General features: G+C 39.9%; 1 protein-coding gene across 9 annotated transcripts in view; it reads left to right on the forward strand.

Annotated features, from left to right (window-relative positions):
• Positions 1-19,525, forward strand: part of LOC131694076 (potassium voltage-gated channel subfamily KQT member 1) — a 1,057,856-nt gene that overhangs the window by 725,694 nt on the left and 312,637 nt on the right. For 5 of the 9 annotated variants that reach the window (XM_058982447.1, XM_058982448.1, XM_058982449.1 and 2 more), the window contains exon 11: positions 10,024-10,080. The exons of the other annotated variants lie outside the window; for them this stretch is intronic. In XM_058982447.1, coding sequence (XP_058838430.1) covers positions 10,024-10,080 — 57 coding nt within the window. The remainder of the gene's footprint in view (positions 1-10,023; positions 10,081-19,525) is intronic. 9 annotated transcript variants of the gene reach the window in all.

A 19,525-nucleotide genomic window follows, 5' to 3' on the forward strand; every position in this document is an offset into this window, starting at 1 on the left:
TATTTCAAAATTATATCACGCATTGTTACTTGTTATAAATTTCTGTTATTATAACTACTAACGAGATCTAATTTATAACACAATATGTTACAAAAATTGTGTTTCGTTATAATCTTGTTATTTTATTCTGATCGGGCAGACATCAGTAGACAATCATGGAGAGCGACTAAAATGTTGTAACTAGTTGAGTCTATAAGTCAATAAGTTTGCATTATTATTTCGAGTTCATGTTTTCGGTATATGGAAACCTTTCGTTTTATTTTTGTTCGTTATGGAATAAAATGAGAGAAATGATCGAAAAGAGAAAGAAAAGCGTCAATAAAAAAGAGAGAAAAAAGGCAACAAATTGAAATCAACTCAAGAGCATTTCTTCTATTTTTTTCCAAAAACTTAATTCGAGTGCTTTCGCCATTACGCTCTAGTCCCCTAAATTTTGAAAGACCCTTTCGTCATCGTTATCCTTGGTAGAACTTTGATGCGTTATGTGCAACGGCTTTAATTGAAACTGTTTCTAAAATTGTAATAAAATGAACCTGTAATCAATCAGACGCTACAGCTTTTTTCAAGTAGTCGAACACCTTGCAATCTTTGTTGTAATTATGGAAAAAAATTTGAGCAAATAACTTTTTTTCAAAAAACATTCCAGTTACTGAACAGATTATTTGTTTAACGAAGTGACGATTTGACTTAGAAAGTGTAACCGAAATCGTTATAGAAACTCTTCCGCAAAGGGGAAGTAAGTGCGATGTATTCCTTTTCTTGTGTCGGAAGCAAGAGATGCTGAAATTGTTGAGTTGATTTATATTTATAGTTTCTAGTTATTTTGGTGGTGCCATCGATGACACAAATTTTATATAAATTGGAAGCTTTTAGTAATCAGTTTTAAGTGATTTTTTTTCGATTTATGGCCAACTTCTGAGCAATTCTCTTTTTTTTGAGAGCAATAAAAAAAATTCAAGAAAACCCTGAGACAGGGAAAAATGTATAAAAACCCTAACCACGCTAAAAAACCACTGCTCTTGCCCAAAACCTGATTTCTTCCCGGCATTACTACGGGGAGGGGTTTTATGTGCATCGCACCCACTCTACTTCAACTACTTACTAGTTCGTTTCTTCCGCAGGGTTACAGCGCCACTCCTCGACACACCACCAATTCTCCACCATCCACACAGACTGGCAATTTCTGCATGGCAGTCGCAAAGCTGGCTGTGAGTCGAGACTTAGTGCTCCTCCCCTACGAAAAGAATCTGGGCGGCATCTCCGCTCCCTTGTGCCAGTTAGTACCGCAACTCCATTCTCGTACAATTCAGCGCCATTTACTCGTTGAGCTCTCGACTTCGACTGTTCGCGAACTACTCGATCTAGTTCCCGACAGTGGACTTTGCCTACTCCGACGCAGAGTTCCCCGGCGATAGAAGTTCTCCCGAGGCCGAGCCAACCAGCCAGGTGTCGAGGTCAGTTCGGTAATTCCGGTGGAGCAGGGCGTCCGGTTCGCTGGTACCCAGACGTCCCGCGACTGGTGGTGTCTCTTCGCGGTCTACTCCGTCTAGTCCCCGGCGGTGAATCTAGCCTACGCCGACGAAGAATTCCCCGGCGAAGGAAGTTCTCCCGATACCGATTCTTCTTTGGTTTTAGCGCCACAATTTCTTGAGCCCTTTGGCTCCCTCTCATTCCATTTCGCTCTACTTTCCCGATGAACCGTTAAGCTCCCGCCCTCACTTGTTCGCGAACTACTCGGTATAGTCCCCAACAATGGATCTAGCCTGTTCTCCTGCAACCGAGCGGTAGATTTCTACTGATACCGATGGTTCAACGTGGTTGTTGAAGCTCAACCGGTCGTCGATTATAACTCCCAATTGCTTCAGTGCACGCTTCGATGCAATCACGTGCCCTCCGACGTCGATCTGCATCCGCTGAACCGCTTTGAAGTTACTGACCAACAACACCTCCGTCTTGTGGTGAGCAATTTGCAGCTTGACCCCGTTCATCCAGCTCTCGATCGCGTCTATTGTCTCCGTCAGCGACACCGCCACTTCTTCAAGTGTCTCACCCATCACCGTTAGGGACACGTCGTCCACGAACCCACGATTTCTTTCCTAGGCAGCTGCAGCGTTAAGACCCAATCGTTCATCCCGTTCCAAAGAGTTGGACCGATAATGGAGCCCTGAGGAACACCCGCTGTGACTCGCATTGACTTCTGCCTTTCGCTCGTATCGTACTGCAACACTCTGCTCTGAAATTATGTTGCTCATTCTATGCAGCGCTGCAGCGATGGCTTCCCAGTTGGCACTGTTGAACGCGTTCTTCGCATTTATCGTGACCACAGCGCAGTATCGATCTCCTCTTCGCTTCTATTTAGATGACTTCACAGCACTCTCGAGCACTGTCCGAATTGCATCCACTGTCGATGCTGCTTTGCGGAAACCGAACTGCATCTTGGACAGCTTCTGAACCTTCCACATATCGGGGAAGTTGCCTTCATTTAGGCACTTCTGCAGCACTATCCTTAACATGTTCGGATATGCCAGAATCGTTGCTTTCAGTACTACGTTTGATATTCCAACCAGACCAGTGGCTTTCTTTGATTTTAGGCGCTTCGATGCTTCTGCTAGCTCTTCGTTAGTCGCTTGCCGATCCGTGTTTGTTCCTTCTTCTTTGCCGTACGGTGTCGGTGACCATATAGTTGGATTGTGCTTCGAGAACAGACCCTCGACGATTATCTTCAGCTTGTTCGGACACATTTCGGCTTGCGTCGTCGAGCCCTCCATTTTCGCCATCACGACTCGGTATGCGTCACCCCAGGGATTGGCATCTACTTCTCGGCATAGCTCATTGTGGCAATCTGACTTGCTAAGTCTGATCTCCCGTTTTAAAGCGGCCCTAGCTTCCCGAAACGCTGTCTTACGCTCTTCTCTATCTGGTTCCGACATTGATCTTTGAGCCCGCCATCTGACTCTGAGACAAGCAGCGAGTAACGTACTAAGCGTCTCGTTCCATCTGTAAGCTGGACGCCGTTTGTTGAGTGGTTGCAGTTTTCGCGGCGTTGAGGCGTCACAAGCCGCCACAATCCTTCTTGTTAGTTCAGCCGCATCCACGTTCTCGGTCCCGCCGTTCAGTCGAAGTGCCTCAACAAAGAGGTCTTTGTTGAAGGCTAGCGTCTTCCACTTTCGTTTTCGCCGGTCATCCTTCTCCGTACTGCCGCGGGGTTCCGTTGACCGATACGGTAGCGAATCACCTGGTGGTCACTATGCGTATACATTTTGCATACTCTCCAATCCATGTTCGCCGTCAATGAGGGACTACAGAATGTGACGTCGATGATAGACTCCCTCTAGTCTCTCCGAAATGTGCTAACAGAACCTTCATTGCATAATCGTACGTCTAATTTTTCTAGAGCTTCCTGCAGCATACACCCTCTTGTGTTGGTTACTCTACTGCCCCATTCCACAGCCCAGGCGTTGAAGTCACCACCAATGACTACCGGCTTCCGACCGATCAACTGCTCGGTTAACTGATCCAGCATTAGGCTGAACTGCTCTACTGTCCACCTTGGAGGAGCGTAGCAGCTACACACGAAGATGCCGTTGATTCTGGCTATCACGAATCCCTCATATGAGCGTTCTACCACTTCTTGGATGGGGAATCTGCCCATTACTTGTATCATAGCGGTTCCTGATCTATCCGCCACTCAGTTACCGTTATAAGGGGGACTTGATAAGGCTTTGTGATCAAAGCGACATCGCACATAGTTTCTGTCGTAGACTGCCACAACAGTTGCTGTGCGGCTATTACAGTGATTCAGGTTTATCTGAGTCATCTCCATTACCGTTGGCCTGCAGTCGCCTTTTTGTAGGCAGGGCATTCAAAGCCACACGTCTGACGGTCGTTTCCTTCCGCTGGGGTGCAAAGCAAGTACTTCGGCCTCTGCGTGCAGTCTCTCACAAGATGGCCCGTCTCTCCGCATTTCCAGCACATCCCGGATCTGTCCGAGCCTTTGCAAGCCCCTGCTAAATGTCCAAAGCCTAAACATTTGAAGCATTTCTCCGCTTGTTTATTTACTCATGGGGCGGCTCTCAGTAGGCATCTTGACCATCTAACTGTAACTTTACCTACCTCCAGCGCCTTATCTGCAGCGGTTACCGGTACACGAATCATCGCTATCTGCGTTCCTCCGTATCCCTTCCTTAACCGGATCGTCATGTGCAGCTCGCCCAGGTTACACTGCTGCTTCATTGCACCTCTCAGCTCGTTTTCCGTCGTGATTTCATCAAGGTCCTTACACACAATTACCATCTCCGGACTTAAGGCTTTAACTTCTGCCTTTTCACCCATTGATTTAGTTATAGTCTCCTGCAAGGTCGAGCTACTAGTCGTAGTATTCTTCTTCAGCTCGAGGAGCATCTCATTTTTTTGGGTACGCCTGACTCTTAGTGTGTGTGTTAACCTTCTAAATATCACTGACCGGCAGTGGTATTATGAAAAAAAGTTTTCTGCATATAGTAAAATCACCACATCCAAACAACTTAGTCTCGGAATGTAGTAGGTGTTAGCTCTACCGATTTTCCAATGACCCATTTCAGAATGACAGAGACCTAACGGTACATTCCGACGTTGTAATACTAGTAATATTCCATTATTATACCAGTTTCATAATCAAACTTTCGATTCCTTGCCACGATTGCATGTGCAACAAATTGACGCGTATTTAGTGTATCATATAAATTTATTTATTTGGGATTAATATATAAATTTGTTAGGTATTCTACTTTTTAACTTATGCATATCTTGAATAATCGCATTATTTTGTGTGTTTCCCAAAAATGAATCGCCTGGAATTTCTTTCCAACTTGCAGAATCCACCTTTGAATCCCTCTTGATATAAAATCTTTCGTCATTGTAAACGCCTATTCTATAAGCTAGTTTTGACTAATCGAAAATATATTGAAAAAGAAAGGAAATTCTCCAAACTGTTCCGCGAATTCCATCTGAAAACATTCACCCTAAGATTGCTCCTGTATTATACGTCACAACTGTTTATAAAATGGCTCAAACTGGATTTCCATTAGATACCTTGCTGTTAACACTAATGTTATTATATGAACAGAATGTTTATCCCCCAACCCGGAACGATCACCTGTAGTTTCTCAAAAGCAACCGGAGGTCTCGAAACTTCAATTTCCCCTATCATCAAAGCGTCTCCAATCGTGATGAATAGCGCAGAAGAAACAGCGGAACACTCGCAACCGGAAGCAAAAAGCTTTCCTATGTTTGTTTTCTCCGGATTCGCTGCGGGTTGCGCAGACACTGGAACACATCCATTCATTCATTCGTGTCTCAATACACCCTTTGGCAGATGAAAGCCAGGATTACGTTAGCAGTTATCACAGGAACACAAAGAGCAACAAGCCCCCTTTCGCTGCTGCTTGCTAGTTTGCTTTCTTCCTGGGAAACTAGTTGATTGGAATCAGCATTTCCTATTATTGAACCGAACAATAACAATGCTGCTGAGCTATAATGGATTTTTCTTGTAATTCCTGCGAATCATTCTCTCCAAGAATTCCAAATCGTATCCGGAAGAGTTATGTATAAGATGGAAGTAAGCGCTCTAAGACTTGACGTTCCTACATCAACCAACCAGTTTCGGTATAGGACTATTTAGCAACGCAATCTGATTCGTCGTAAATCTCCCCCATTTTTTCCGCCGCAATCCTGGGGGCTCTAAGGCCATACTTTTTAATTCCAACGATTTATGTCCTCTTTTACCGAGAACCATTTTTCAGCGCACTATAATACATAATTCAGGAGTTTTTTTTCTTTGCTCCTTCTTTTTCTTTTCTTTGCATAAAGTCTTAACTTCAGCAGTTTACTTGAGCTTCCCTTGGCATAATTATGACGCAAACTGGGTTGGTTGGGCTGACCATCGGGTTTGCTGCTGGAACGGCACAGTTAGTAGTTGGTCAATTTTGACGCATTCTGCGGGAGGGAAAATTGATAATAGAGGGTGCGTTCGATAAAAATGAGGTACTCCAAGAGGATCTCTACAACTTTTCTTTATAGCGGAATCAAAAAAATATTTACGTCTCACAAGATGCGCATGAAAGCAATGAAGTCAAGAACATGTAGGGGAATTGTGGGAAAAACCGACACTGTGGGTAAAACCGACACCCCACAACTTTTCCTAGAAATCAAATTTTTATTCATTTCATAATGATACAATATTATTAGTACGTTTATTTAAAGCATTTGAAGAAAAATTGGATTTACGTTAGTGCGCCGAATGTCATAAAAATTAACAAAACATTCGACAGCAGCGTTCATACTCGTCTGGATGTAAAATTTCGTTGGTAGATTTAAAGGTTTTAACCGAACGAAAGCTTTTCAAATCACCCCATTTTTCAGTACCTATTATTATCGGCCTGTCCTATGATCAACTAGGTGCATTGAAGACGAGTTTGAAAAATTCAATATTTTTAATTGCTTTTATAAAAAAATGTGCGCTGTTGGGGTAAAACCGACACCCTATGGTTAGGGTAAAACCGACACCCTGTTAAGATGGTTGTGTATAGTTGCGATTCATTTCAAAATACTGGGGATCTTTGTGACACTTCAATTAGCCTATTAGAACACTATAGTATTAGCAGAAACACACAGAAATACTTTTATTGTGTTTATTTCTTGTAAGTCTCTTTAAAAATCAAAAATTGGAATTTTTGCTTATCTGATTCTAACGAAGCTTTTGCTATTTCTGCAAAAAGGTCATCAAACCGAATTTATAGTGTTCTCTTGGTTTGTCATAGACGAATTTTATCACAATGAGACAATGATATTATCTATACTCCAATAGATCGTTGATGATCAGAGTCTGAAAAATCAAATCTGAAAAAGATAGTTTTACTAAGAAGTGTGTGTGTCACTTACAAGTGAATGAATCCAATTAGCAGAACGTAGAACGCTTGAAAATATTCTCTTATGAAATAAAATGACACTGGAGGTTGCAATGATGTGCGCAAGGATTATTTGGAAATACTCATATCAATAAATAATCCTATAGCATAAAATACTCTTATTTATAGTACTACGCTTTAGAACTTTCTTCCCCTCACTACATGATGAAGCAATAAAAAGCACATATTTGCATCATACATACTCACACTTTATTAATCAAGCATATATCTCATGTTTAATAAAGATAAAGATTTTAATAAAGTGGAGAGAAAATAAATTAAAGGGGGTGTCGATCTTACCCCTATGGGGTGTCGGTTTTACCCGCAGTGCTTACAAAAAGTCACTTTGTTTTCCAAGTTTTACAACCAATATTTTTTAATGAAATTAATTTTTTGAAGTGCTGAAAAAATTAAGTCTTGTTAAGAATTTTCTGAAGAAGAATTCTGCAATTTTATTGGTTTTGTGGCAACTTAGAAAAAGTGTTAAGCTTAAGGTGTCGGTTTTAACCATAATTCCCCTAAAAGCATGCGTCATTCACAATTCTCCATTTTCTTCAACCGAGTCTTATATCACAAGAGACGATTTTTTTATGTTATATGTCAAAACATGCACACCAAAAAATAATGAAATTTAATCGACATGTAAATCAATACAAATGTAAACTAACGAAGCTTGAATCAAAAATTTGATTGAAAATTAAGTTAAAATCAATGCACTCAATTGGCGCATCAAAAAGCATACAATTTTACACTTTCATTCGTGTGATATTACATGTCATTTATTTTACAGCAATATTGGATTAAAAATACATTAAGGTGCATTTGTTTTCCGTTTAATGAAACCGTAATTTTCAATGAACGTGTAAAATTACAATAAAATTCGTTGAAGAAAGCACGACAAGTCGTGTGTATTTGTGGTGGAACTTAATTTTACATGTATATTCATTAGACTGCCCAGAAAAATAATGAATTTTTGTAAACCCATTCGGCCCTCCCCTGACTCGATTCCTAGTCCCACCAGGAGTACTTGCTCCAAATTAGAAACAAATCGGACCAGTCTAGCTACCGGACTAAGGAGCCTGAAGTTTGTATGGAATTTTTCGACAATTTACATGGAAAAAAAATCCACAAACTCGCATTTTCATCGCTAGGTGGCACTGTATGCATCGTATTATCAATGTAAGTGAAAATAAGACAAACAATTTATTTGTCTACAACTTTGTCGAAGACTCCTAGTCAATCCGGCTTTGTTAAAAGAAGTTATTAAACATTAACCGAAGTGATGTCTGAGTCAGTTTTGCATGGGGCCTAGCAGTGCATGGTTGTGTATCAGTACTCGATTCCTACGAATTAAATATTTTTCTGAAATAACGGTTAGGTTTAGCTCAATAGTATGTTCCGAAGAATTATAGCAAATAATGCGAGTCATGGTTTGGTTAGAAAATTTTAGTTCCTTTTCGAACCGCATAGAGGGCGCCAACACTAACTTTTGATAGAGAAGAGATAGACTATCGTCATGTTGGGGAGAATTACTGAAGAATGCCTGTTCTACAACTTTGTAAAAGACACCTAATTTCTATCTCTCTCCGTTGAAAAGTTATTATTGGCGCCCTCTATGCGGTAACATATGGAACTAAAATATTCTATCCAAAACATGACTCGTATTATTTACTATACTTCTTCTGAATATGTTATTGAGCTAAATATAACCGTTTTTTTCACAAATATATGTAATTCATGGGAATCGAGTGCTGCTAAGTCCTATGCACTGCTACCCCCTATGCAAAACTGACTCAGACTCAGACTCACTTCGGTAAAAGTTTAATAACTTCTTTCAACAACGCCGGATTGACTGGAAGTCTTCGACAAAGTTGTAGACAATTGAATTATCTTTCTTATTTTCACTTATAGTGATAATACAATGCATATAGTGCTACCTAGCGGTGAAAATGCGAGCTAGTGGATTTTCTCCATGTAAATTGTCGAAAAATCCCATACAAACTTCAGATACGTTGGTCCGGCAGCTAGACTTGTCCGATTTGCTTCAAATTTGGAGCAAGTACTCCTGGTGGGACTAGGAATCGAGTTGAAGGTGGGCCGATGGGGGTCATTTTTTCTTGTCACTCTAATATTCATGCTCCAAATATTTGCATGAAAATAAATTTAAAATTACAAAATATTTTTTTCTGTGTGATATTCCTACATCAAACAGAGAAAAAACGCCGCAATGTTGAAGCTTTCAAATGTACCTAATTTTAATTTCTTCTAAGTGTGTAGCAACTGAAAACATTTAGAAAAAGTTTACCTGTAAAATCACGAGCCACCACTCGGTGAACATACACAACTAGTGCGGCCACGTCAAGTTTATGTGTGACATTTTACGAAAAAATAACTGAACATCAGTATGGCCTAGTTAGTTTTGAACTTTCACGGTAAAAAATTGAGTCCCATATTTATCGAATACACCCTTTACATGCCATGGCACCTACGACAAGAAAGGTTGGGCTTGCAGCATAAAGACAACAATTTATGAGGAAACGTTTTCTTCTGCAGCATTCCTGTGTGTTTAGCAGATTTTTTTTCAGATTTCGAATTATCTAAAGTTTATGGGTGTCGATTATTGGAATTTCAAAAGTAAATAATAACCGTGATTTGTTTGGATCTGAATATTTACGAGTGCTGAAATTAGTTCCACATCTATTGTTTTCTAGTGGTATAGGTCATTTTGAGGCAGTTCTTTCATTAACCGAATAACCAAGCACAGTACAAATCAGTTTTAACTTCCGAAGTAGCATCAAACATGCTACTATAATACTCCGAGCCTTCAACTTTCTATTTAAGCTGAACGACGTAAGCTGGCAGAAAATCCCTAGACCGGAACAACCGAACAGTCTGTCTATGACTAGCAACGGTGTGCACCATGGAGCTATTTTTTCCTGTATTGTCACCCCGACATTGCGAATTCTACCTTGCTCTTTCTCTGCTTCCCCACACACTGTTCCACATTACACAGCTACACATATTTTAACTATATACCGACAACTCACTCCAACTCATCGTATCTTTGTCGTTGTGAAAGCTTTCGTGGTCAGAAAATATACCTTCTGGCCAAGCGGTGCCCAAGTACCACGGAAAGGTTGGTGTTGTATCATGATTCTGTACTCATTTCTACTCCTCTACTCATAACTACTTACACTGAGATAAAAAAAAACTTGCCTGCGAGAACTCACCTTCTGCATTGAACTTGTGGTGTACATGTGATGAACCGATGTGATAAAAAAAATGCTTCCATTTAGCTTGTGCTGTTCAAGCGGTTCTTTATAAATTGGTGTCTTCCTTGTTAACTTTTTCTCTATTGTATGGTTCCAGCAATTTTAGTTCATCATTTTCGTGCATATTCTGTTTCTTTTGTGAATGGAACTCTTTTTTCGTCCTTTGGAATGATGGTGTAATACTTTAGTACTCTAGCATAGATTAATAGAAAAGTAAACTATTCTTTATACTGTTTTCTATTACTACTTTCCAACTAATAGTACTAATGACTTTCTTAGTAGCTCGTAAATTCTGTCAATGTATGGTAACATTTATATCAAATATTATTACATAAAAAAATAGACACTTAATAAAACAACGTTGTTCAAGTAATATTCAATAAATCCGCATTCTACTAGTGATGGATTATATATATTGTATTCATTTTTGCATTGCAACTAGATAAATCCTGTTTTTTTCCTTGCACAGTGGTTAAGAATGAAAAAATAGTGCGTCAAAAACCATTCGCGTCGGAAACGTGGCGTATTTGGAATATTTTTTTCCTGTGTACTACGAAGGTATCTATTATAGTTCAAAGGCAACCGCTGCGTATTAAGCCGGCTCTAATTCGCTTTTTTAGTATATTTAGTATTAATATCCTTTCGTCATTCCTGAGAAACACAACAACAAGGCGTCAACAATATAGAATACATATGGGTCATTCCACGCGAAGTGATCAAAAAAAGATGAAAACTTGAAATCGACCTTCACGGATTTGAACCAAATTTGGAAGAATTGTTCATCTAAGGCCAATATATAAAAACCCAAATTTTTGTGTCAATTGGACCACCCCTAAGGTCATGGGAGCACTCCCCATTTTGACAATTTGCCAAAACCCTTGATTTTTCTAGATAGTCTAGAAAAAATATAAATTTTTGGCGGCAGTGCTGCCAACTATACAATTTTTTTCAGTTAAACATTAAAAGTTAATTTTTCTCTCAACACATATATTTTAATTTTGAAAATTCTAATGCCATCGTGTTCCTCATACATTTTTACATAAAAAAAACACTTATCATCTCAATATAATATTAGTGCATCCTGAGATATACCGTTTTGAAGGGAAAAACTCGCAATTTCTCATATAAAAATCCATTTGTATTGGCCAGAATAGAGAAAATCTTCAAACGGTCATAAAAATCGACCCTGATCTGCTAGAAGCAAACCAAAAACGTAGTTTTTCATCATTTCTCGTCTACTTCACGAAAAATTGTGTTGGTTATTTAGTGTTGCGCGTGTGCTTTTATATGGGAAATTGCGATTATTTCTCTTCAAAACGATATATCTCAGGAACCGCTTAAATTTTATTGAGATGATAAGTGTATGTGTAACAAAAGTGTATGTAAAAATGTCTAAGGAACACGATGGCATTAGAATTTTCAAAATTAAAATATATATATTGAGAGAAAAATTAACTTTTATTGTTTAACTGAAAAAAAATCGAATAGTTGGCAGCACTGCCCCCAAAAATTAATATTTTTTCTAGACTCTTTGAACAATTTTCTCCAAAATCCATCTTGCAGTTTGATTCTAGAGTAAATAAACCTGAGATATGATCAAAAGTAAATCAAGAGTTTTGGCAATTTGTCAAAACGGGGGTGTTCCCATGACCCGAGGGGTGGTCCAATTGACACAAAATATTGGGTCTTTATATATTGACCCTAGATGAACAATTCCTTCAAATTTGGTTCAAATCCATGATGGTTGATCACTTCGCGTGGAATGACCCATGCGTTTGAGCGAAGAAGAACGTCCTAGCTGCTCTAATATACGGGAAAAGATGGCATGCATTTAATAGTTAAACTGAATTAGGGCAGAATAACCCTATTAGAGACATTCTACGACCTTCAGAAAAGTTGTAGGTCAGCAGATTTCTAACACCTTCATGCAATACATACAAAATTCAAAGAAGCGCTACGAATTTCGGTGAGATCTTAAGAACTTCATATAATTTATATCGTATTCAGGCAAGCCTTATAATATTTAGGGTATCGCAACAAATATCGAAGATTTAAAGCTTCACAATATATACACAAACTTCAGGAACCCTATGAGAAAAACATCTGACACATCAAGAAAGCAGTACCGGTACAGGATACAGGTGTATTAGTAAGGATAAGCCAGAATAATTGACCCCTAAGTTGTAGTAAGGAACACAGCTAATGGATCACCACCAAGATGAAGCACATCAACACCCAGCAGAAAACTGCATCAACTAGCCGCGACTGACAGGCTTTAGTGTTACTTTTACAATTAATTTATTGTAAAAATGTAAAAGATCCACGGCTCAGTCAAGCTCTTGCATTGAGCCGTGTCAATTGAATTGCTTGGGACAACATAATCTCTGTGATTGTAAGGAGAATGTTGATCATTTGTTGACATTTCTGGTTCAGATGCTTAATGTGATAGCCTCGTGTTGCTTTAGAATCGAACCATACCCCAAGATAATTACAGGTTAAAGATTAAGCGATTGACAGACCTATCAATAGAAGCTTTCCGCTTCAAGGTTCACTTAAAAATAAAACATGCTCAGTTTTCTCTGTGGAAAATTTCCTACTCAGCTCAAGATCCGAAGTAAACAATTTGGTCAAGGTATCATTCAGTGAAGTTTTCAGACGGACATCTTCGGGTCTTGTGGCAGTGACCACTCCGTCGTTACAAGTTGTATTAGCTGAAACGAATTGATAATTCATTCGTCAAAAATTATAGAGCAGGAAGCTAAGACATGAATTCTGAGCTAAAATTGCATGTGGCTAACCTTGATGTTGTTGAATCACTGTGTGGAAAATGCATACATAGTATTGATATCGGCCGATACGAGTTGTGATAGGAGGTGTTCGCTCCCACTTAGCTTCAAACTTGAAGGATAATGTTACTCGCAAGCAACTTGTTCAACAAATTCAACAAACAGCTTTTTGCGGAATCCGGCGGATTATTCAGCAAGTTGAATTTGATTCTATCTAGCTCTGGAACGTGTTTATTGCATGACAGAAAAGCAAGTAAAAATTACATCTTCGAAAACCATGATTCGTTCGAGGTACCGTCAGGGAGAGTGCTGTGGTAACCGGCAAAGAGTCCGGACAAATTTGTTTGGCGAAATTGAATGCCAGTGCCTGAAAGACTGCTCATCGGTAGTTTACCCGTTAACCCATCGACGAACCGGTGCCAATAACCGGATTTGTCGACTTTTCTTGTACTCGCAGCAGAAAACTGCATCAACTAGCCGCGACTGACAGGCAGTAATTTAGTGTTACTTTTACAATTCATTTATTGTAAAAATGTAAAAGATCCACGGCTCAGTCAAGCTCTTGCATTGAACCGTGTCAATTGAATTTATTTATTTATTTATTTATTTATCGCACGCATCAACAGGCCGCACTCGGCCCCAATGATGGAAACTTGAATTAATTACATTTAAAAAACTGCAGGAATCGCTTTCTTAAAGTTATCCGAGACAAATGAAAGTCGAACAGGTGCGACACACGATTGAAGAGGCGTTGTAGTCCCGTGATAGCGGCATTAGCTGTTTGAATAGTTCGTCGAAACGGCACTCTCAGAAGAACGTTTCCGCGTAACGTTCTGGACCTTGCTTGGATGTTGACTCGCTCTAATAAATCTGGAGAATCGATGCGTCCTGACAGAAGATCAGAGATGAATAAGGCTCTTGCAGTTTCTCTACGGCGCTGAAGGGTATCGAGCTGGATGAGTTGACACCGACTCTCGTAGCTTGGTAGACGAAAAGGATCGCGCCAAGGCAGGCGTCGAAGAGCATACCGTATAAATTTTCGTTGAACGCCTTCAATTCGATCGCTGCTGTTCATGTAATTCGGGTTCCAGACTGACGAACAATACTCCAGCGTGGAGCGCACTAAAGAGCAGTAGAGGCTTTTGAGACAATAAATGTCTGTGAAGGATTTAGCCGTACGGAAGATGAAGCCCAGGCTTCGCGATGCTTTACCAACAACATACGAAATGTGATTCTTAAATGTAAGTTTCGAATCTAACAGCACTCCAAGATCCTTAACGCAGCTCACCCGGGAAACAAGAGCTCCAGACAAGTTATATTCAAACTCAATGGGATCCTTTTTTCTGGAGAACGATATCACAGAACATTTCGCCGGATTCAGATTCATTCGGTTGTTTTCACACCATCTGCTGAAAGTGTCAAATTGCTGCTGCAAATAAAGTGCGTCCGTTCGGCTCTTAATTCTGTTGAAAATTTTCAGGTCATCTGCATACGACAACCGTGGCCCTTTCAGCTGATAGTTTACATCGTTGAAATAGAGAGTGAATATCAAAGGTCCGAGATGACTTCCTTGCGGAATTCCAGACGTTGCGGAGAATAGTTTGGAGTATGCATCACCTATGTTCACACTGAGTTGACGGCCAACGAGATAGGATTGGAACCATCGCAGGAGTGATCCACTGAAGCCAAGTTTTACCAATTTAGCGATTGCGATATCGTGATTGATTTTGTCAAAAGCTGCAGATAAGTCAGTATATATAACATCAGTTTGTTGACTCGCATCGAACCCTTCGGACACAAAAGAGGTTAGAGATAGTAGATTCGTCGACGTCGATCGATTCGGCATGAATCCATGTTGGTCTTTAGAAATATATTCCTTACAGTGAAAAAACACTGACTCCACCACGACTAACTCAAAGAGCTTGGAAATGGCACAGAGCGCAGAAATTCCTCTATAATTGTCAATGTTCCTCTTATCACCTTTTTTGTGGACAGGAAAGATGAAAGCTGCTTTCCACAATTGAGGAAAAATCGCGGTTGTCAGCGACATTTTGAATAGTTGACAGAGTGGTTCCACCAAACCAGATATACACTTTTTCAAAAACACAGCAGGGACGGAATTGCTTGGGAGATTTTCCGCTACCAAAACTTGTCGGGCGTTCAAACCTTCTGAAAATCTTCATACTTGAAAGCCTTCTCTGCGTACAAGACACGATATACAAAACATCGCGCTCGCAATCAATGTTTCGTGTAAGATGGATAGGCTGTTTCGGGCGCGCATGCCTCGGGCTGTACCCCAAAGAGTGCTCATCGATGGTTTACTCGTTAACCCGTCGACAAACCGGCACCAATACCTGGATTTTCCAAGTTTCCTTGATCTCTTCATTTTTCGTTTCCAAAATGTTGTACGGGCTTGACGGGTCGACCAACCTTCTGGAAATCCATATACACGAAAGCCTTCTTTGCGAACAAGATTAGACCAACCATCGCGCTGTCACAGAGATCGTAGAATAATGTAGATCGATTACAATCATCATATAAACGACCCTATGCCGTATCGAGGGAGTTGCAGTCTCCTAACATTAATCAGAATGCGGGGAGTAGTTCAATAATATCACAAAGCTGTTGGTGGCAATGAGAGTATAGTGAGAGAATGGTAGTAGAAGTAATACAAAGGTCTTTGACTTTGATCAGGACTTGGTAAGTGACAGCTTCAAAGCGTGATATCGAAGGGACGTTAATTCGATAGCAGTCGTTTAACATTTTGATTCCCACATATTATTAAAATAGTGGAAGTGATGTTTTGCATAATGCATCATATTTCGAATTATAATATAGTTATTCATTAAAATACAAAAAAAAAATATTTTTGGGATTGTAGAAAAGTGATTAAATTCCTGATTTCAACTGCTTCAATAATAGTTTCACAATTGGAAGAAAACTTATCGAGTGCCGGAGGGTTTATGGGATAAGAAATATAGCAAGATGTAAACATCCAGTACATGATGTCAAAGAATTTCATCGGGTCAGCAATAAGTTGAATCTCTGGCTAAATTGTTGAGACACTTGAGTTGATTGTGTTCCTGAAAAAACTTGGAACTAATTTTTGATGTGCAATGTCCAAGACCAGAAGATCCTCATGATTCCCTCCGCACGTACCACGGATGTGTATTTTTGCTACAATGGTTGGCTGTGTGGCCCATTTGCTTTAATTTGGTGCAAATCATGAATCGCAGTACAACAAGATAAACAGGTTGCTGAGCCATGTCGAAGAGAACGCAATTTGGCAAAGCAAACCCGACGATAATCACACGGTTGTGACTGAATGCAACTGCTTGCAATCTAAAACTTGACTGATTGTAGCAGTTGAAACAACTAACCCCATGCCCCGACAGATCCACGCATGTCTAACGCATCGATAATTACGCCATATATCTCAACTACGTGAGCAGGTACGTAGACACGGTATGCCTTCGCAAGGATCTTGTCTGCAGAAAAGCCACTTGCCTACTTCAGACTGAAAATCACAACCCAAAGCTTACCTGAGCGAACTTGAAATCTCGGATACGCCGAATTTTGTTCCGTTAGATCCTTCGAAACCTTAGGAAAACTTAGAACTTTAGTTCTGGGACGGAACAAGATCAAGAATGGTCCAACCGAGTTCAAAGGATAGCACTTCAACCAGGGAATGGAAGCCATCAAGTGGGGGTTTTTCGGTAGGGGGAATTTATGCACGGGCATAAAGCCCGGTACAAATCAAAAACGTAAGAATACAAATTGGAAGACAGAAATTAGGAGAAATTCAAAACTAAAAGACAAATCAGGGTATAGTCAAGCAGAAACGTTGAAACTTACCCACTGGTGGCTTTAGGTCGTCGCACGGGAGACACGTGCACCCCGCCTTCCTATTCAACCAGAAATATTCTCATCCTTAGTGGCTTCCTTAAGGAAAATATTAAAAAATTCTCTGTTTGATTTGAAAAATTTCATCGCATGTCGAGAAATGCGTTTTCACGATTTGAAATTTCATTTTCCAAATCGTGCATCAAACAATTTTTTTTCTCAAAAAGGCGTACTCCCCCCCCTTCTGCAACCGGCTAGAGTCGCCAATTGATACATATTAATATCGCTGTTTACTTCTCAAAATCTCATCAGCTAGCTCAGACACCGCCAAGCCTTGGGGTTGAATTGAGCTATGCATATTAAAGTCTGCCCTATCTTATGAGGTAGTCTTGCGATTCAGATGGCACGACACTGATTTCATATGCCCGTCGTTGCATGTGCGATTTCCAATCAAGAAGGATTCTAAGTGTTAGTAGTATCGTTACACTAGCCTTGCAGTATCCCGTACACTAGGAAATGGCTTCGAAGTCTGAAGAAGTTATTTTTTACCTTCACTATGCTTACTAGAATAATTGCCATATTATCTGCGGTTTTTCTCAAAAAATATTTAGCAATCTTAGAGTTGGCGATAATATCATGCAGCAAACTAACGGCGACCTTCTCGAAGACGGATCCTTCGGCCGGTGTCATTTGACCGAATAAATTATTTTATCGTTCAACTCAAATTAAATTAGGTTGCATCCTATTTGGTCAAATGCATTATTTCGCTGAAAGCAATAAGTTTGGTTTTCTCTGAACCAATTTCGCGGCAATGTCAATGAGGACGACGCACGTACTTGTCAATTGCGACGCAAGCCAGTTGACTTACGTTTGCTAACTCTCATCAGCATCAACCTGCTCATACCGGCTAAATTTAAATATTATTAGTTGCGTAATATCAGTGCAAATAGGATACACTATCTCTGAAGCCATTAACGCTAGCTCTGATGTAGCACAAGGGAGTCACCTTGAACCTCTCTTGTTTCTGGTTTATATCAATAACATCAATCTCTCTTTGAAGTACCTAAAACTTTTCTATGCTTGTGGCTTCAAACACTACTCCAGAATTTGTAACCAAAATGATGCGCAGTTACAACAACAGCAGCTAATTCGTGTCAACTAAACAAGATGGCACTAAAAGCATCCAAGCTATCTACTGTCACATTCACACGTAAACGGAACTCTATCATATTCTATTATTCGCTGCTAGGATCCAATTTGAACTTTCTGTATTCACATTTCGGATATCTCTTCAAAAACATCCAAACAGTTTGGTTTCTTATTCCGGATGACTAAACTCGTAACATGAACTGCCCATGATCGCATATTTGTCCCATTTGTCATAATCAGTTCTATAACCTGCGAAGTGCAGTTCATGTTGTAAAGAAGGATTATAATCATTGGATATCATTGGATATATACAAGTTCCATGGATTAACAGTTAAACAATCAAAAATTAAGATCGATGGAAAATAAAACCGACATATTAAGATGATAACCATAAGATTGCTCGTTTCTAAACTTTAGACAAGGTTCACAGAAATTTTTACCCAAAAAGTGACGCGGTGTAAAACGTATGGTAAGTTATTGGAAGCAATCCCGCGGCACTGATACGTATGTGCGTCTAGTCCACTGCATACGTTATTGTAATAAAGGCATGGCTATTCCCATCCTACAAAACAAACTAAATTCAACCTATTAGATATGTAAGTACGATATTGATAATCAAATTCAAATAATATATCAAATAATTGCTATTTTAAAAGTACCTGCGCTTTCAAACTTTCAACCTTCGTTTACTAAGGCTCGTGAAATTCCTAATAGGACTCTTATAACTTTATGAGCATTCCAAAATCCAAATTTCGGACCCCTCCCGTTTTTTTCTGGATCCGCTCCTGAACATGAATTAAATCTATTCAACTTCACCTGCTACATTATTTTATCCAGTTAAAATACAGTCCAATTCAAAAGTATTAGGGTGCTTACAGAGTGGCGGCGAAAACTGGGAGTGGTACTGACATTAGAATGCGAGTTCCGAGAAAGCAGCCCCAGCTCAGCTTCTCGCCGCCACTCTGTAAGCACCCGTATGTGTGATATCATTGTACCCATGTCGAGACGGCATGCGACACGGTTGCTCTGAATTCGATGACACCAGACAGGTACGACTAGCACGGCGCGGCGTTGTACCGTGTCATGTCGGTTCGTATGATGGCGGTACATTCCACAATCCATGATATCGATTCAATTATTGCCGCATGTTTGCATTGTTAACCATGTCCGCAGAATCCAACGGATCGTCGATGAATTAGTTTCGACATTTGCCACCGTTACACCGTTCTGAGGCGAAGAAAATCAATATTGGAAAGAATTACATTTTGAGCGCTAACTGTACCCGTAGATTCTTGACTGAAGCATGTTTAATCCTTCTATAACTGATGGTCTACCTGATGTTACCGTTGATGATTTCATATACTGTACCGGCATAAAATGTGAATCGCAACTGCAACGATTGGAAACATCGATAAAATAAAAAAAAGTTAACACTTTCGATATCTACTTCATCCATACATGGTTTTTAGATCATATGATGGGTTTTAAATCAAAAGAGAGACGTATGAGGTACGAGGTGAAGTTGTTCATA

This window comes from Topomyia yanbarensis, chromosome 3 (assembly GCF_030247195.1).
Source record: "Topomyia yanbarensis strain Yona2022 chromosome 3, ASM3024719v1, whole genome shotgun sequence".
Classification (NCBI taxonomy): Eukaryota; Metazoa; Arthropoda; class Insecta; order Diptera; family Culicidae; genus Topomyia; species Topomyia yanbarensis.